Raw genomic sequence first — 20,935 nt, forward strand, 5'->3', positions numbered from 1 at the left:
GAAACAAAGCAATGAATTGGGAGTTTTTACCTTGAAAATGCTTTACACTTAATTCATCCCCAAACGGCTTTGCAATTGTGAAGGATTGTGACTGAAGAGTCATCTCCTCCAAGGAGATGCAGTTTCAGCAGCAGTGGGGGAGGGTAAATTTTGGGTTTGGGAATCCCCCAGGCTGCTCTCCTTCCTTCTCAGCAGTGACAGCATACACACCAGATCATCCACAAGCGTACACTTTTTTCTAAAAATATTCATTGTGCAATGAAGGAATTAGACTTAATTAAATACACAGAACTGATGCATTGCCACATACACAGTCTTCTGACACTGAACTCAGTTATATTAGGTAGACCTTAGTTTTACTTTGTGGTTTATATGAAATGTCCCAAAATTAGTCCTAAGAAAAATGTTTCTTCTTGCAGGACATGGGCTGGTTTGATAATTCTAAAAATAGCACTGGAGCATTAACTACAAGACTTGCTAATGATGCCTCACAAGTGAAAGGAGTAAGTAAAATTTGTTTTGGAATTTTTTGTATTTGGTTTAGTATGTAGTAAAGTTGCTGCTTGGGTTTGACAGGTTGGATAACAGTCTTGACTTCAACAACTAATATTCACTATAAAATGATAGCTGGTATAGAATGCACTGATGTGTTTTATAACAATGATGGTAATATATGTTTACAAAATAATTTCCAAGTAAAACTTTTTTAAAATTTACTATTGTGCTCTACTGTGATCTTCATTATTAAACAAACTCATTGGGAATCTCTTTATCTAAGAAGTCTGTTTAGAGGTATCCTATTTACCTAGAGATATGCATCTAAATTTGTTCAGTTTATGACCTCCTACTAATTTTTTGATTGTACAGATTCCTTATATGAAAAAAATTAAACATACTAACAATAGACTTCATTTTCATTGTTACTTTTTGGAGATTCTTTAGAAGTAATTTGTAGACTTTCAGGGGCCTGTAATATTAGGCTAAAGAGCACTAAATGTAATTATTCATGGATGCTTAAGTAAATTTTACTGCCACATGGAGTTATGTTCTTTTTTTTCTGAACTGAGGAGTTCTGTAGTATCTTTGGCTTTATTTCCATAGGAGAAGTTAAACATTTATTTTTCTTCTTCATTGGGCTCTGTGTGATGACTTATAAAGCTAGCTGCATGATCTACAAAATATGACAGATTTTAATGTTTAGCTGTAAATATAAATATGTTATATGGTTAAAGTCTGTTCAGCTTCAAGAGCAGAATTTAGAAATTGCAGTGCAAATTTAAGTAATCTGAATGTGGAAAGAGAAGAATTAAATGTGGTCTACATAATTTTTTACAAAATCATTTAAGAAACTCCCATTTTGAAAAACAGCAAAACTGAGTTAAGACTTTCTAAATAGTCTTTTGAGTATGAGGAATATTATAGGTGAAAATGCTTTCCTTATTCAAGATGCAGTTACTTTACCAAGAAATGTCTTTTTTTTCCCTGCAGGCTACTGGTGTCAGACTGGCATTAATTGCCCAAAACATAGCTAACCTGGGGACTGGAATTATTATATCATTAATTTATGGCTGGCAGCTGACCCTGCTACTTTTAGCTGTTGTACCAATCATTGCAGTGGCAGGAATGATTGAAATGAAGATGTTGGCTGGGCATGCTAAGAAAGATAAAGAAGAACTGGAAGCTGCAGGAAAGGTGGGTCTAGAGAAGTTCATCTATTTCTGTGTAATGTATACAGTCATGTTTACCAAAGCATTGTTGATGGACATATTACTTCTAAATACAGAACATATCATAATATATAAATTCCAAAGCCAGGCAGACTCTATGTAGTTACACTAGTAGACCTACAGAGCATAACACCTCTTCAATAATAATTGAAGACTTATGTTATTAACTGATATTTATTTTTATAATTGATAAACCCCAGAATGTGCTAAGCACTATTCAGGCACATTCTTTTCTCCTTCCTGTTCTGATCATTTCTATTTTCCTTATTTTGCAACCCTCTTCATTTTGACAATCTCTTTTTTTTTCCTGTCATCCCTTTTTGGCATGTTATCTATCTTACATGTATCACACTGCTTTTTTTTTTCTCTCTTTCATCTTATTAATGTTTGCAGGGATAATATGTATGTATCCACTGGTTTCTGAGTCTGTTTGCCATTCCTTTATTTCTTAAGTGGAAAAGAAAGATGGGAACTGAAAAGCGAGAAGGCTAGACTCTTGTTTAAGAACTTAGATGAAGGCATTTAATATCACTTCATTCCAAAAATCCTTTTGGGACAGAACAACTATTTCATCACTTCCCAGATATTGCTTTCTTCAAGGTAAAACTTTTCTAAAATCCCTTCCTATGTCCTACTGTTTTTAAAAGTTGTTGAGAAGAAAATAATTTATCTAAGGCAATGCACGTAAGGAAAGGTATTAATCTTCAGATTTGGTGTTTAAATGTATGTGTCTGCATAAGTGCTAGCAGTTTAGTGTCCCCTTACAGTTATTGGAGATGCCATAGTGTCTGTGTGGCCTCCGGCTGCCATTTCAGAAGGGCATGGGTCTACTCTATGTTCTGTGTCATATCTGCCATGCCTTACCCAAATGTCTGGAGTATCCTAGAGCATCTCCAATGGCACAAGCCATCTGCATGTGGGAACCTGAATTAGAGACCTTCCCACTCCAGTCAACAATCCAGCACAAAGAGACTAGGTAGGCACATAGCGCGTAGACAGGTACAAGCTAAAGGATGCATTTCCTTTCCTTTCAACTGACTACATTTCTTCTGCTTCTTCTTTCTAATGGCTGAACATTTATTTCATATTGTTTTGTTGTAAGATATGACAGAAAAAAGTTGACAATTCTTGGAATAGGCACTAGAGATTTTCTTAATGCAACAGACTGTGAAAAAATAGCACAGGTGCTACAAAAATTTAGGATTTTTTTTCAAAGCTTGAGAAAATACTTTATTTTCTTAGCAATGTAGGAGTTTCCCCTCTCGAGGCCACCTAAGCAAGCACTAGACTACAGGCATTTTATTCAATTACCAATTTTTTAAAAATCAGTTTTCTTCAGTGAAAATGGGGTCTACCTGGGAAAATTTGCTTTCTGCAAAGGGTTGTTGAACTTATGTTACTAATGAAAAAAGAAGACTACTCCTTTGAGTATTGGTGAGACAATATAACTAAGAAGAATAAAATCTATTTCGTTTCTTTGTTATCATTGACATTGTATATTACAGTCAAATCAACGAGTTAGTCAATTATGTGCAAATTTTCAAACAGTGGCACAAGCATTACTGAGGCTATAAGATAATTATATCCCCATATAATAGAACAAAGATAACAGTACCACGGTTTAAAATCTTTGGTAACAGTTCATGAAGAAAAATGCTTTCAGGTCTATGGTTTAGATAACTTAGATAAAAGTAGCAGGGTATGGAGGATATTTGTTTTTCTGTTTTAAACTGGAGGCATTTGAACTGTGTGGTGAATTGCCATATCTCTGGTGTCTTGTAAGACATAATATACAGGATCACTTTTCAGAACAGAATTTCATTCTGTTCATAGAATCAGAGTCATAGAATATCTTGCATTTGAAGGGACCCATAAGGATCATCAAATCCAACTCCCTGCTCCTCGCAGGACTCCCTAAAACTAAACCATATGACTGCATGCGCTGTCCAAGTGCTCCCTGAACTCTGACAGATTTGGTGCCGTGACCACTTCCCTGGGGAGCCTGTTCCAGTGACTGACCACCCTCTCAGTGAAGAACCTTTTCCTAATGTCCAATCTGAACTTCCCCTGATGCAGCTTCATTCCATTTCCTCGTGTCCTATTGCTGGTCACCAGAGGAGATCAGCACCTCCCCAGCCGCTGCCCCCCCTTGGGGAAGTTGTAGACTGCGATGAGGTCACCCCTCAGCCTTCTCTCCTCCAAGCTGAACAAACCAAGTGACCTCAGTCGCTCCTCCTAAGTCCTGCCCTTGAGACCTTCCACCGTCTTGGTGACCCTGCTCTGGACACACTCTAATAGTTTGATGTCCTTCCTGTATCGAGGCATCCAAAACTGCACGCAGTGCTCAATGTGGGGCTGCACTATTGCAATGTAGAGTGGGACAATCACCTCCCTCGACTGCCTAGCTATGATGTGTTTGATGGACCCAGGACACGGTTGGCCCTTCTGGCTGCCAGGGCACGCTGTTGACTCATATTCAACTTGCCATCAACCCAGATCTCTTTCTGTGGGGTTGGTCTCCAGCCTCTCATCCCCTAATTTGTAGATATAACTAGGATTACCCCATCCCAGGTGCAGAATGCAGCACTCGTTCTTGTTAAATTTCATACAGTTAGTAATTGCTCAGCTCACGAGTCTATCCAGATCTCTCTGTAAGGCCTCTCTACCCTCAAGGGAGTCCACAGCTCCTCCTAATTTAGTATCATCGCCAAACTTACTTAGTGTACATTCGACCCCTGCATCCAGATCATTTATAAAAACATTAAAGAGCACTGGCCTTAAAACTGAGCCCTGCAGAACCCCACTAGTGACTGGCCACCAGCCTGATGTAACTCCATTTACTATAACTCTTTGAGCCCAACCTGTCAGCCAATTTTTCACCCAATATGTCATGGACTTGTTTAGCTGTATGCTGGATATTTTGTCCAGAATGATAGTGTGAGACACGGTATCAAAAGCTTTGCTAAAATAAAAAAAACCCACATATACTGGCTTCCCTTAGTCAACTAGATGCATGACCTTGTCATAAAAGGAAATTAATTTAATTAAACAGGACTTTCCCCTCGTGGACCTGTGCTGGCTATGACCAGTGACTGCATTGTGTCTCAAGCATTTTTCAATAACTCCCAGAATAACCTTCTCCATGATTTTACCAGGCACTGAAGTGAGACTGACAGGCCTGTTGTAGTACAATAACTTATTAAAAGTGCTCATGCTTCTCCCTGAAGCTTCTCTCCTGCTTTTTGTGTAAGTGCTCATTTCAGAAACCCTTGTGCAGAACAGGGACTTTGCTGACTGCTAGGCATGAGCTGGACACAGAGGAACTTCAGGGAACTGGGTCCAGAGAAGCACAGTGTTCCAAAGCACTGGTTCTCAAAGACCTTTATAGAAAATATGAGCCATGTAATACACCAAATGCAGTAACAATATTATGTAAAAGAAATGCATATCTATTCTATGCTTTCTAAAATTAAAATATAAAAGAATTTTAAGATTGAAGTTTTATAAGTTTTAGGATGTTAAAAAACATTGCCAGTCTCTTGGAGAAAAAAAACCTCTCCCCAGCTTCAAATGTTTAGATGCAAAGAATCAAGGGAGTCACCACACCTGTGGGGAAAACCCAAGCATAAATAGAAATTCAACACTGAAAAAACACCATCACTGTGTAGAGCCCTTCTTTTAGAATCTAAATTTGCACTAATATAAATATGCAAGCAGATGTACCTGATTTCTCACATTTTTCTGGGCAGACACCAACTAATGGTTAGCTTCAGATTTATACATTATCTATAGCACTGTGATCTCTTACCCCATGGCCAGTTCTGATTATTAAGATGAAAAGTTCACTCATTCTCAAGTCTTTTGTCTGGATATACTTTCCTTTGGTTATATTTTCCCTTGAACTTACTTTATGGTCTTTCTTATACTAAAAGCATAAAGAATGAAATGGGTATTTCAGCAAAACATCTTAAGCCTTGAGGGTCTTTTGCAGACAAGGTCTACAAAAGTCTAGCTAAATTACTGTTGGCATCATCTGTATACATTTCCTGCTAATGTATACTTTCTTGTACATACAGTTCTCTCAGTTATAAACAGACCTGTTACTGTGCATTTGTATGGTATCTGTGCTCATAAGTGAGCTCTCCTGCTAAATACCCATCCTTAGAAATGAGACTGGTTGGCAGCTGAATAGAGCCTAGATACAGGTGTTTAATACTATTTGAGATGCATTAGGAAATTGAAAACATCCATCCCTATGGGATTGTCAGGTATAATCCAGTACATGTGGGAATCCCTGCCCTCCCAGAGCAGCAGCAGTTGAGGGCGACCGGAACACCCAACATACCACATATAGCACCAGAGGCAATGCGCAGGTCATGCACTCAAGCCCCGTGTTTCAGAGGTGAATAGAGGGATGCAGCACCAGTTTCAGTGTTGAAAGAGATGTGATTGTTCCAGGTGTCTTCCATTGGCCGTTTCTAAGCCTCATCCTCTTCTACATGCATATGGACTGAATTGACCACAAAGGCTCCTTACTGTGTGGTCACTGAGGAAGACTTTATGGGCACCTACATAGACTTAACAGGCTACATAAAAGCCTTGCGTCAGTTGCTCCCACATAGGCATGCATCTACTGCCTTCAAAAGTTACTAGGTACCTTTGTGTATGTATCAAGTCTAAAGAATCTGCAAGCTTAAAGAAGGTATTATTGATCAGATCAAATTTTTACTGCTGAGATCTAAGTAAGGCTCTAGGCACATAAGTAACCTGGACATTCTTATTATAGCCCAAATTCAGTGTACTAGACGTTAAATGCTAAATTGCCATTTTTCTTATTGGATATATTCTCCATAATTGTCACTGCTGTCTAATGGTTTTTCACTACTTATTTGGAGGACATTAAAGAGGTCTTATCAGAAAATCTCAGTGTCATAAAAAGAAAAATGTCAAATGCTTACTTTTGATATCAAAGGTCCATGATTTTAATAACAATTATAAACCCCACAAAATTATGTTCCAGCAGAATCTTTTTATTAGTTTAGAAAAAGGAATCACAACATAATCTTAACTTTTGATTAAAACTTTTGTGTTTCTATTGCAGATTGCCACAGAAGCCATAGAAAATATTAGAACTGTTGTTAGTCTGACCCAAGAAAGAAAATTTGAGCTGATGTACAGAGAACATTTGCATGTACCATACAGGTATAATAAAAACAACTAAGCTAAAAAACCCCCTGTATTTAAATTATAGCATAAATTACAAACATTTACTTGGACAAACATTGATTTTTTTTTTGTTAGCGTGTATGATTTAATGTATAATTTAATTACGTCAGAATTAATGTAAATATTTTGCATATTTGTTATTAACAAATGCAACCACCAGCCAACATTTTTGTTCTTTGATTTAATTAATTTTCTGTGATAATATCAGTATCTTCTATTGCAATGTCATTTGGTTTGGCAATATGTTAGTTTTAAGTGAGCTTTGGAAGTCATCTAATCTAACCTCCCACCTAAAGTGTTTCAGATATTTAATTAAAAACTTTATAATGTAAATAAAATATTGCATTAAGACGTTTTTGAAAGTATGAATAGAACTGAAAACATTTGAATAATTACTTATTGGTTTGTGACTGAAAAAAAGAAAAGGAACATAAATCTGCCTGGACTAAATCAAAATTAAAAAGTCTTAAAGTGAAAAACTAAAAAGATACTGTCAATTAGCTTTATTTGTTCTAGAATGAAATGCTTCATTTTCAGACATCCATGAGAAAAGTAAAGCAAATGACAGCATGTGTACACAGATATGATGGGAGACAAGTAGGGATGCTGCTAATACATCCACCATAATAATTGAGTGGTTAGAGCACAGTGCAGGACATAAAAGATATTACTTAGCTTTTTTTCTCAGGCTGCTAGATTTTGAGTCCATGTCTCACAACTTGCAGGACGGTGCCTAACCATTCTCAGGTTTGACATTGATGGGATTGCTCCAAGACTTTCATCTTAATGTTGTTCTAGTATAAATAAGAACTTACTGCCTTATGGGTCAATTTGTCTGGAAGAGATAGGACATGTGTTTTTCAGTTAACGTTTCAGTGCATGTTAAACCACTGATTAGGCAAAGAGTTTCTATTTTATAAAAATGGAGCTTAGGCCTTCTGTTATACTGGATTAATGCACAAATCAGCTATGTAAAAGAGAAGTCACAACAGCCTCTTAATCAAAAAAACCCCACACTTGTAAGTCTACTTCCTATTTGTTTTGGTTTGGGTTTTTTTCCAGAAGAAACCACATAGTTGTGACTTAGAAATAGCATCAATAAAATTAAAATATGTTCTTTCTTTTTTCTGGTATCACTCATAGTTACAGAACATTTTCTCTCTGCCTTGCTTTTAGTTATAGGCGTAGTTTTATCATCCAAAATCTAATTTCTGCATCAGACTTGCCAGCTTAATCTTATCTGAGAGGGGAATTTTGACTAGTTAAATTGAAAAGAAAAAGATTCTCAAGTGTTTAATATTGAACTGTTTAATATCTTTGTTATTTGGTTAACATAACATTGCAAGTAAAGAAAAAATGACACAAAACTTTGGCTTTTGATGAAGGTGAGCTAATAGTTCTGCTCTTTTTTTTTCTTCTTGTGTGATGCAGTAGTACAATTTCAAATGTGTTATTTACATCTTCAAAGTAGTAATCATGGACTAAACTGTAAAGTGTTTTAACACTCAAACTAGGAGATGGTAAGACAATAATTATACATAGCAGCTAAGGTGTCACATTCTTCTGCACCCATATTCCAAGCTGTTCTTGTAAGTAAATAAAATTCTGGAAACAAAACTAACTTTCTCTTGGACACAGACTAATAGGAGACAAGGGATTGTGTAGTTTAAGCATGAATATACTTCCCATTCATAACAGTATCATCTGAAGTCAATTAATTGTTTTTTGCATACAAGGACTTAAGTATGATTGCGCATTTTTATGAAAATATGCATTCTTTCTCACAGAAATTCTGTGAAGAAGGCACATATATTTGGATTTTGTTTTGCCCTTTCACAAGCAATGATGTTCTTTACCTATGCTGGCTGTTTCCGGTTTGGTGCCTATCTAGTGGTAAATGGACACATGGAGTATAAAAATGTGTTTTTGTAAGTATCTCTTTTGCAATCTTTTTCTGTCAGTACAGACGACGGTCTTTGTTACTGCTAAAGATATCATGAATCCATTGAGTAAGCTATGAGAAAACAGGCAAATTCTTCTTCTGTACTTAAATATGATGAAAGCATATTACAAAGTGGATACTCTAGGTGACTACACAGTCTGAGCTATTCAGATAGGCCTGATTTTGGATTTCCTTTTTTGTATTTAGTTGGGACTATTATGTTTTCCAGAGGTTGAAACAGTATCCTACTTAAATCACTTTGATTATTCTTACCTATCTTATTGTTCGTGTAGCTGTGAGGTCCTCTGTATAGTCTGCACAAAACATAGTTGTACCTGTTTATTGAATCATAATAATATTGTAAGAATCTTTTAATAGGTCATCAGTCTCTTCATCATTTCTATGTCAGGTTTATTCACTGAAATTTGAAATCTTCTCTAAAATACATGTTAAATAATTGGCCTAATGGAGAACAGGATTCCATAAGGTAAATGCTGTTCACTATAAGAGGAGGATAACTAAATTATTTTAGATGACATTCTGATAACAAGCTTGTTCACTTAAATGAACCAATTTTGTGGGGGAAATGAAAGTATGAACCATGAATGTAAGAACAGTATGTAGAGTACTGTACATACCCATAGTCAGGTGGAGCATTTTATTTTTAATTTAAGCAGGTACTGCAAATAAAATATGATTCTAATTTGCAGTATTCTTAGAAGGTGTATCTATTGCAATCTGAAATTATACTAGGAATAGTACAATTATTTGTCTCTAATGGCACTTTATAGGCTTTTAAGGGCAGAAACTCTACAAAAATTAAAGGAATAATTTTGAAATTATAGCTTGTCTTTAGCTTCTTACTTTTATATTTTGGGTTTATAATCACTGTTTATCCAATCATTTGCCATAATACCTAAAAGCCCCCGTCATAACCAAAGTCCTATTCTTCTAGATCATATATAAACTCAGAAGAAATATAATTTATAATTTAAGAGGCAATAGCTCAATACAGGTCTATGAAAACAAATATGAAAAGAATGAGATTCTACCAGTATGGATATCAGTGACCTCAATCCCTAAGAAAGGCCAATCATACCAATTTTTTGTTAGCAACCTGATTAAAGGTAGTTAACACAACTCATTTTGACTGGAAGATGTTGGAAAGTGTCTGCATCCCATCTGCTAGCTGAACATCTCTAGCTAGCTGGGTGAGGTAACTTCCAGTGGCTAAGTTACATTTGGAAGGGACTGTCTAACCTGAAACTGTGTGAGCCCTTGTAGGCTGTTCAAATGCAGAATAAAACAAATTAGTTTATATTGCTCTGAATAGAAAAGATTAAAATTAATATACATTCATTTATTTTATTTTGCCTTAAAACAGGCTAAGAAGTCTTATGTCAATTACCATTTCTCAGCGATGAGTAGTCCTATGTTGTGTGGCAGTGATTAATAGCTGAGGACAGCAGGTTCTTAAACGATTCTAATGTAGCCTGTAAAGATACATCTACATTCACCATAAAACAATAATAGCATAGTTTTCGACCTCTTTTTGGTGTTGTTAACCCTTCAAATTTTTTCCAGCAGGGCTGTGACAGCAAATTAAATCTTTATTGTCACCTTGTTACAGGCTTGATTTCTTATTTTCATTGATGCCTTAAAAATGAATCACTAACTCCCAGAGGTCATTGAACTATAGTGAGGAAACCACAGCGATAGTAGAACAGGGTTAGAGTAACAATTTTACCATGCATTGACCACTTTCCTCCTAGCCCCAACTGAGACTTAATATAGTTAGCCAGTATTAATAATTAAAGAAATTAGTGCTAATAAATAACAAAAACATTGAATTTGGAATGGAGGCTTATTTATCTCACTTCATTAAAAGAGGAAAAAACAAATTTCTGGAGCTAAATGAGTAATTAAAGCAATAATAGTTGGTTACTACTTTATTCTTTCTAAATTTAGCCCCCCTTTTTTTCCAAGTAAAAGAAAAAGTTAACTGCAGCCCCATTTCCATTGTCCTTTTCTTCATTGTCTATTGATTTTTTTTTCCCTGATTTCTTTTATAGAGTGTTTTCAGCTGTTGTATTTGGTGCAATGGCATTAGGACAAAGCAGCTCTTTTGCTCCAGACTATGCCAAAGCCAAGACATCAGCAGCCCACTTGTTTCTGCTGTTTGAAAGAGTACCCTCAATAGATAGTTACAGCGAAGAAGGAGAGAAGCCCGTAAGTAAGCCATGTGTGATGGGTGATATTATTTATTGACAATATGGACAGTAGTCTTCTCACTTCCTTCAAACTGATTTTTCCTCTCCTTCTGATTCCTTCCTTACCTCACTGTATTCTCGGCCTTTTATACAAACACAACATGGACCAGGTTCTCTATTGTGAGTCCAGCTTTTGCCCACACTGTCTAAAGGTTATTTGTTTTAAAAATCTGGTTAAGGTACAACTTGTGTGGAATTCAAGCAGCAGAATTATGAGCATTTATCAAAATAGTTCAGTGCTGTACTTTGATTCTAGAGCTTCACAAAGATTCAGACCACAGAGTTAAAGTCAGCATTCCAGCAAATGCAAAACTTTATTGATTGCAATGGGGAAAAAGAAAGACTTCTGCAATTCTATTTGAATCGTCTGTCAAATTGTCTTAAAGATGTAACAGTGATACTATTTCAATTACAGGAAACATTTGGGGGAAGCGTAATGATCAAAGATGTGGCATTTAACTACCTAAATCGACCAGAGGTCAAGATCCTCCAAGGTTTGAATCTGAAAGTAGAAAAGGGACAAACTCTGGCTCTTGTTGGTAGCAGCGGCTGTGGAAAGAGCACTGTTGTTCAGCTGCTTGAGAGATTTTATGATCCACTTGATGGAGAAATGGTAAGTATTTTTGTAAGAACGTGTTAAGTGAGGGTGTGCTCATTTGGTTTTATGTGATGTGATAAAGTATAATAGATATTTCTAGTTTTATTTTTTAAATATTTTTAATGTTAAAGACAAGCAGTGGCTAATCAGGGCTCCTTATTTAAATGCAATGAATGATATAAGGGAAAAAGTCCCACTTTTCCACATTATAATGAATTAATGAAACAAAATCTGTGTGGTAAAAATATGCCTGAACCACAGCCTAATGATGGCTTTGAATTCAGAGCAAATTTCCTGAGGTTTTTTTGTTAAGAACACTTTTAAAGTTATTAAGTATACATGTCTAGTTCTGTATAATATAGTAATAGAATTTGCCATCTATGTTCTTTCCTAAAACAGTGAACATTGACAAAAATAATTTTTATCATAATTTTTACTTGTCAGAAACATCTTTCAGAGTATGCCCACTTACCAAGCGATAGATTGCAAATACTTTCAGTAATTTTGGTTTTAAATACATCTTGGGTTTCCCACACTACTTATTCAGCAACTTTACATATTTTTTTTCGCATAATGGTATTGTTTATTGCCATTTTCTCTTTGATGTAAATGTGCTTAGAGATTTTGTTTGAAAAAGTTCCCACACATTTTGCATTAGATGAGGTGAGAATAAGATAGATTTCAGAACTTGTCTCTGCAGACATACTCACAAAAGATAAAGCAATACTTAAATAAGGCCTAGCTGTAATGGGCAAGATTTTTTTGAGTTGGAAATGCCCATACAGGTGCAATGTAGCAAACTGATGTGTAGAAAGATGCAGCATAGGTGCCCCAAAAGTATGTTTAACTAAGTGCAACTTCATCATCAGTGTTTTTGACCTTGTATCCATAAATAACCAACAATGGTTTACTGAAGGGAAAAGCACAGACCTCTGGCATAGAAACTGCAAAAGTGATAGACTAATTTACAAGCTGAGTTGCACTGTGAACTGAGTGAAAGGAGCGTATGCTTAAAAGCACTGTCAGAAGAACAGCTGTTCACAACAGTGACCACTAGGCTAGTCTGGTAAAGAGAGTAACTGTGCCTAAAAGTTGTGCTATTTGGTATGGTGGATCCATAATAACTGAGTTCTTTAGCTTCATCAGTGATTTTTCATATCAAATAAGGAACAGGAAGCAGACCTTAGCAGCCTGCAAATCCATTGGAATTCTAAGGAAAAGAGATGGCAAATACCTATGTAGTTGAAAGCAATTTCTCCTTTCTAGCTCTTTTTCCCCCTTTATGTCTGCAGACGTAGAAATGCTGCCACTGATTTCAGTGGATTTTGAATCAGGTTCATTATCATCTCTTTCCTTTGAAAAACAACTATATTGGCTGTAAATTGGCTGTTCTAGCACAAACTGTAGAATTAGTAGATTAATCACATCCAGTATTCATGCTATGAAGGAGGCAGTTCTTCAATTATCCAGCTGATCATGTTACCCAACACAGAGCCTAAGCACTGCGCTGGGTGATTCTAGTGGAGAAGTAACAGCCCTCTTAATGTCCCGGTATATTTGTGTCCAAGTTGATAGGACTTGTAAAATTATGAAACTGATCGATGCAGAAAATTTTTTTCTGTTCTCATTTATCTAATAGATAATGACAGCAACTCAGTAGCCAAACTTAGCAGAAGTGTGACAGAGTTGCCAATCAAGAAAACTGGCTGCAAATGATGTCTTAAGGAATCCAGAAGTAAATTTGTCCAGCATTCCATCACAATTAAATTTAAGACCGGATGCTTGGCTTAGAAGTGTGTGAATGAATGAACCCAATCCTTCCTTTATTTTAATGGAATACTACTGCCAATCTGTTCCTTCAGTGGGAATATATATGCAAAATAGAAGAAAGTTTTTCCACCAAAGAAAGAAATGAAAGAACTTTACCCAAAGTTCTTTGAAGTTGCCTCAGCATATCCTATCTTCCACTGTCTTCAAGCCCCTGATTAAATCTTGAAGCAAAGAAAAGGACTGAGGTAGCAGAAGGGACTGTCCTCACATTTATACAGTAGCCCTTAGAAAATTTTGGAACATAGAGGAGAAGGAGGGGAAGAGATTATGTGAGCTTTCTATATGGTATCTCTAAGGAAAGAAAGAGCTTCAATTGCACAACTTCTGTGTATGAATTTACAGTAAGTCTCAAATACACATATAGCCATGTGACTGAAATTTAAAATGTTTGGTTTCTCAGCTTTTTGATGGCAAAAATGCAAAGACACTAAATATCCAGTGGCTAAGAGCTCAGATTGGTATCGTCTCACAAGAACCAATGCTGTTTGACTGCACTATTGCTGAAAACATTGCATATGGAGATAACAGTCGGCAGGTGCCACATGAGGAAATTGTTAATGCAGCAAAAGAAGCCAATATTCATTCCTTTATTGAGTCTCTACCAGATGTAAGTTCTTCCTTTTCTCTCCTACTCAGAACTGGAGGTCACCTACTGTGGCAGGGAAAAATTGTGTTCATTTGTGATTTCCTGGGGTACAATAATTCCCTGAGATGCAAATAGATCTGAAACCGATTTTTAAATCTTATCCTTTCTTAATTGTGTTTACCATACTTATTTTACTCTGGGAGACTCCATTGTCAGATGGAGAGCTGAACATTTAAGATATCAGGGAAGAAAATCCACAATTACAGCTAACTGAGAGCTGGAAGTGTGGGTTGGGTTTTTAAAGTGAGTTGAACATTTCTTTTTAAGCTCCTATTTATCTCAAGCGTATGTAAAAGACTCTGCTAGACTGACAAGTTTCTTGTGCATTTATTCTAGTTATGCCTAGTCAGAATTTAAATTTCTAGTATTTCTACAGTTCAAAAATTACTAAGAAAGTTTTTCATATAGATCTCTGACCAACACATAATGATGTAAGAATTAGCATCTTGGGTCAGATGAAAGGTCTGCTGTACACAAAATCTAGTCCCAGGCAGGGACCAGCAAGACATATTTACAAATAAGCATTCCAAAAGGCTAAACATTTAATCACATTTCCCCTGAATTGTCATCTAACTTTGCGTAAGTTGTGACCCAGGAACTTCCAAAGATAGAAATCATGTTTTATTATTTAGTTCTGGATAGATTTTTCTTCTGTGCTTTTGACAAATCAATTTCTAACGTATGTCAACTTATATCCAAAACTTCCTGAAGAAAGGAGGTTGCCAGTTTAGTTGTATGTTGTTTATATTCAGCTTAATTTCAGGCTGTTAAGCTGCTTTTTGCATTTATTGAAAAAACACAAAGGCCAAAGCCCATGACTTTTTGCAGATCATGTTTAGTTTCTAATGACTTATCAAGATCTGCCCTTTCAAAAACTTTGTAGAGAAATCTTGTGTTACATAACAAGGTGTCATGAAACTTTTGTGCTTTTTGCAACCAAATATATAATACCTCAAAGACTACTGTGACCTACGCATGAGTTTGTCCAGAGATCTGACTGGCTCACCTTAAAAGACATGACAAAATTAAAAGCATAACTGTCCAAAACCGTAGTATAGATATAGATAAAGTGTATAAATGTCTATGTCTATATCTAGATATAGTGTATCATTTTCAGGACAAATTATATATCTTATACATTGGTACTTTTTTCTTCAGGATGAATAAATGTGGGTTAGAATAACTGATTGGTTAGGATGCTAGCTTGGAGCGTTTAAGGGCAGGGTTGATCCCCAGTATTGTTGTAGACTTTCACTGAGCTTTGGTGTTCTGCCTCCTGATTGAGAATAACATTCCCTTCCAACCCTAGAGGGGTTGTTGCTTTGAATTTATGAAATGCTTGATGCTACAAAGAAGTCTCCTAGTGAAAGATCTACAGATCTGTGGCAGATAGCAATTCTGGTCATCTGTTTTCAGAGAGCTAATGGCATAGAATATGCAGTTTATGGATGGCTGGTGTCAGGGTCAATATGCTTAAATACACTTCAGAATCAATTTGCATTCATAGTCTGAACTTAATATGTTGTTTCTAGAAATACAATACCCGCGTAGGAGACAAGGGAACTCAGCTTTCTGGTGGTCAGAAACAACGTATTGCTATTGCCCGAGCTCTTGTACGTCAGCCCCAAATTCTGCTACTGGATGAAGCTACGTCTGCCTTAGATACAGAAAGCGAAAAGGTAACTTGATTGTGAGCAAGGAGTTCGGAATCTAAATTCATGTTTGTTTGTATTATGATTATTGTTTTCACTCGCACAGATTAAAGCTCAAAGCTGGAAATATGGTGCTTTATGCAAATTACATATTTATGCTAATAATAGACAAATATAAAAGTCTTACCCTTCCTCACCAAAAAAACATAATGTTTTTTGCATCTGTATGGCAGTAGGCAGATTGAAGTAGCAACGAAGGCGGCATTTTTTGCCCGGAATTCTTCAGGCTTCGACTGGAAAAGTGCTATCAAAATTGAATCAGGAGGCACAAACTTCAGAAGCTGAAAAGATTGAGGATGCTGCCAGAGAACTTTTTTTATGGGAAACTGCCAAATCTTGCTTTTGTAGTTTTTCTTGCTTCTCCCATTGCTCTCCAGTCCTTGCTATATGTTCATGGCTAATATGCAAACTTCCAGTGAAAAAATTGCCAGAACACTTATTTCCTTGTTAAGCCCAAAGTTGCAATCTTGGTATAACAGAAGTACTATCTAGATGTAGAAAAATCAACACAGATTCTAAAAAAATACTTACTATTAATGAGGCAAATATTATAACAAATACTATAATCTGAAAAGCTCAAACGCTATGGACTAAGTTTTGATCAATTCTAGGCATAAAAACGTAAGGTTTGAGGGGAAAATACCATCAAATAATTCCAGGATTCTTTGTTTTCTTAATTACATGCCAGTTAGGTACAGAAATTTCATCTCTTCTTTTATTCTGCATTAATAAACATAAGGAATAAAGAAAAGAAAACAAGAGATTCTTATTAGTATTTTTCTGCCAGCGCTAGCTTTAAGAAAAACTCATGAGACTCCCTGCAAAATCATGAGAACTGGTATGATAGTAGTTGACCCAAGATTACTGACTTAAGTCCCATATATAATTAATCAGTCATGGAAGGGACCTCTGGAGATCTCTAATCAAACCTCCTCTTCAAACAAGGGCCAATACTGAATTTAAACTAGGTTGCTTAGTGATGTGTCCAGTAACGTTCTTTAAAATCTCCAAGATTTAACAAGCTCTCTTTTGTCCCTGTTCCAATGCTTAATTACCCTTGCAGTGAATATTTTTCTTATATCCGGTCAGAACCTCCCCCGTTACAATTTATGACCATTTTCTCTTTTTCTCCTACCATGCATCTCAGTGATGAGCCTGGTTCCATCTCATCCTCTTAGCTATCGTGGCATCATCCACTATGACAGTCTTGACTCTTTGCCAACACGGCCTAATTCTAAAACAGGAAGCTAAAGCCACAGATATTCCCTTTCCCTCACTGTCATATTACAGTTTACTTCACAGATGGCACCTGAGGTATATCTCATGACAGCTGCCAGAATAGTTCACCTTTTGGTTTGTTTATTGTGCAGATTGTTCAGGAAGCACTGGATAAAGCCAGAGAAGGTCGCACCTGCATCGTGATAGCTCACCGCCTGTCCACCATCCAAAACGCTGACAAGATTGCCGTGGTCCAGAATGGCAAGGTCATAGAGCAAGGGACCCATCAGCAGCTCCTGGCTGAAAAAGGCATCTACTATTCTCTGGTCAATGTTCAAAGTGGGTCATGCAACATGTAAATTAAAGGCAGTACTTATCTCCAAATTGTCACTGTAATTATTTCAAAAATGCTATTTTTGTCACTGTAATTATTTCAGTATCAATAGTCAGTCTTGATACTTTTGCTTTTCCTCCTTCCTTTCGTAAGTCCTACGAAAACAAGAAATACTAAGTAATTACGTACCAATTTCTCACTACTAGTTTTCATTATTCAAACCACTCTACTATATATCCAAAGCAGAGACCTATTGCACTCATAAACGTAGAGGCATACTAAGCCAGGTGTAGTTAATATTAGCTTGCTTTGAACTATGTCAAAATCACACTAATCATGCATGTCTGGTAAACCTGTAAACATTTTCATGCTCAGTAAAAATAGTTTTGCTATTGCCAGAAAGAAACCTCAAGCTTTATCCTCACTGTGCCTTTGTGAGGCAGTCAGTCCTGGCCTATTAGGCTTGTTATCAACTTGTTATGAGAACTTGCAGGTCAGCTGGAGCTTGATGCCAGATGTCTCTTGTTATGATGTGGAGTTTTAACCTGGGATGACGCAAGGGTCTTGGAAACATGGGTGCAGGCTGAAAACAAAGGTCCCAGAACTGTAAGTACCTCACTGATGATCAGTTACTGATCATTGAAGAGATGCAGCCTTAAGAGCTGGGGAAAGACTACTTCAAGTATAGCACAGAAAAGAAGCAGCAGATAAGAAAAACCCACAACTGATGGGCAAGGCAAGGCATCTGCTGCAGCCTGGGAAGTAGTATCTGCAAGTTTCCCAAAGCCCTAGGGGCCAGAGGTCGAGGGCTAAAAACTCTCTAAAGACTGCAATATTTTTCAAAAGGTGAAAATCTTGATTTGGGCCTTGGAGGAGGGGGAAGGAAGGCATCCTTTTCAGTGTTAGCTTCCTTCATTGAAGAGCTCTTGAACCTTATCACCCTGATGACTAAGATTCTCAAGGACTGTAACCATTGGTGCTAATTATGTGGCATCAGCTCAGTAGTACTGTGTATTAGTTGCTAATTTAGGATGACTATTAAGGACTAACTGCTATCAATATGCGGTAATAGTGATTAATAATTATTACAAACTAACAGTTAGCAATGTATATTGTTAATGAATATCTATGCAGTAAAGTTTTGTTTTTAAGTTTAAAACTGGCCTGATTAATCAGTCTTCAACACTTCCATCATAGCAATTTCTGATTCCCTGAGATTTATACATATGATCTGTCTTATCTACATGTAGATATTTATACACACACAGACTAACTGATAGGCAGTTAGGCTCATTAATGTACTAATAACACTCTCTGGGATGTTGATTGATGTAGTCTTATTGTATTACTCTTGAATCACTTACCTGTTTTCTTTTGTTCCTGTCTTAGATGGAAAACCAATTTGACTAGCAAATTTGTTTGTTTCCTATTTATGTATTACTTCATACAATAAGGTTCTTGTCCATGAGTAAAGTATTAGTCTGCACCATAATATAAACTAGTTATACTTGCAATTGCAAGAATGGAATAGATATTCTTTAACATTATAGTCTGACAATTCGTGAGAGCATATTTAGATTGATTTTTTTTTTTTTACTAAATTCTGGATTTTAGTCTTTTATTTTTAAAACTAGGCTTTTTAATTTTTGATGATTCAATTTCTAATGATTGGATTAGTAATGATGGGATTGTTTCCCCTACCTGTATCATTTCAAAGATGCTTGATTTACCAGAAAAATTTAGCTCTTCCTGAAAATCAGGCAAGCATTGTAAATGTTTTACCACAGACATCTGAAAATCAGTTTTGAAAATTTTCACCATATAGTTTAAAATCTATTTCAGAAATTCATGTCAAATGTAGAAACTTTCCAAAACAATCTACTTTTTCCTATCCTTTTCTTCCACATTTCTAAAGAAGTATTTCCCCTTTGTTGAGATTTACATAAAAGTTTGCGTAATATTTGCTAAACACCTCACTTTTGGTTGAAAGGGGCTATAAGGAAAGTAAGCACTTTCTTTTAAGGATAATGGATCTTTGTTTCCAAATCCACCATAAATGCTTAAATAACTATGCTGCTGATCACAATTGCTTTCCTTTCAGAATTTCCTTTTGGAAGACCACAACAACCATATTAATACTACTGTGCTACCACCAGATACCTCATGAGGTAATTTTTAGTCACAAAGCCAAAAGGACAGACAGGGACATCTCAAAAAATGTGTTTTTCATCATATTCTGTTCATACACTTTTACATTATAATGCTTGACCCAAAGGAAGGGTTGACTGACCTAGGATAATTCTGCTTTAAGGACCATTATTCTACTGCATCTTTCTACAGAGTATAAGAGATCTTACTTCCTAGCTCTGCGTTTTCAGTTGGGGTCCGAGACATTTTGGTTCACCTTGATGTCAAAATACTTGTCTGAGCTCTGACTCCTCATTGGAATGGTCAGCACTCATCTTTGACTGTAAGCACCCTAAACACTTGATGATATATATGTGTTGCTATTCTGAAGTAATAGGCCTTTTTTCCTCTGTCGTCTTCTTTTGAGAGGCTGCAGCAGTTTCAAGCAGAACTTACCTTTCTGGAGGAAGGTAACCTAGCAGTGTTTTTCACACATTTCTTGTGCCTCTTGCCCAATTACCTTTGGAACAAGTCTTTAGAGAAATGTTGGCATCAACACCATCTTGGCAATCCTAACCACTTTCCAAGCATATGCCACTGACTGTCGGGAAAAGGAAACAAGGAGGTCTTAAATTCAACAGTCTGATAGCCTTCCTGCTGAAACAACTAATCAAAAGAGAACTCTCAGAAGAAAAACAGGCTTTAGGTCTAGAAAGCCTTTCTTACTGCAGATTCTTATCAGGGTATTGAATACTACAGTGTCCTATTGCCCAGTATTGTCCAGCATACTTACCCCTACAAGGGCAATTTGCTGTTCCTTATGCAACAAATACCTCACTACTAAGCCCTTCTATAATTCCTGACACAAAGCAAGAGCATAGATAAACTCCTGCATTTTCCCTCCCCTCCAAAGATTCTGAAGGAGTATTTCTCACCAACATCATAGACCACATACCATCCCCAAACAAAGACTGTAAATCAGTTCTGGATCTCCACTAGTCTCTTCTTCAGGCATTCCCTCAAAGTTCTTCCCAAACTATCCCACATGTTGGGAGATGTTCAACAATCTTCCACCCTGACGTTGACTCCACATCAATCTAGCTTTAATGGAACCAGTTGTCCTTCCTTATGAGTAAATCCTTTGAACCAGTTGCCTCTTTCTTGCTGCTATACTTGTCTATGAAAACAACCTTCCTAGTAACATTCATTTCTGCAAGACGCTAAAGATCTCCTTGAAACATTTGTTAATGAGTAATCCTTGTAATCATTCATACATAGTACTAATAGACACACGGTTAATCTCTT

The 20,935-nt window shown here is 36.5% G+C and overlaps 1 protein-coding gene across 1 annotated transcript in view; it reads left to right on the forward strand.

Moving 5' to 3' along the window:
- LOC104836402 (multidrug resistance protein 1-like) overlaps window positions 1–17,550 on the forward strand; it is a 44,830-nt gene extending 27,280 nt beyond the window's left edge. Inside the window, exons 19-27 of the mRNA XM_010575041.1 lie at window positions 420–503; window positions 1,489–1,692; window positions 6,829–6,929; window positions 8,741–8,881; window positions 10,968–11,124; window positions 11,581–11,778; window positions 13,994–14,200; window positions 15,772–15,918; window positions 17,322–17,550. Of these exons, the coding sequence (XP_010573343.1) occupies window positions 420–503; window positions 1,489–1,692; window positions 6,829–6,929; window positions 8,741–8,881; window positions 10,968–11,124; window positions 11,581–11,778; window positions 13,994–14,200; window positions 15,772–15,918; window positions 17,322–17,528 (1,446 nt within the window). The 3' untranslated portion in view covers window positions 17,529–17,550. The remainder of the gene's footprint in view (window positions 1–419; window positions 504–1,488; window positions 1,693–6,828; window positions 6,930–8,740; window positions 8,882–10,967; window positions 11,125–11,580; window positions 11,779–13,993; window positions 14,201–15,771; window positions 15,919–17,321) is intronic.
- Window positions 17,551–20,935: the final 3,385 nt, after the last annotated feature.

Source organism: Haliaeetus leucocephalus, unplaced genomic scaffold, assembly GCF_000737465.1.
Source record: "Haliaeetus leucocephalus isolate CR32 unplaced genomic scaffold, Haliaeetus_leucocephalus-4.0 Scaffold0, whole genome shotgun sequence".
NCBI classification, from domain to species: Eukaryota; Metazoa; Chordata; class Aves; order Accipitriformes; family Accipitridae; genus Haliaeetus; species Haliaeetus leucocephalus.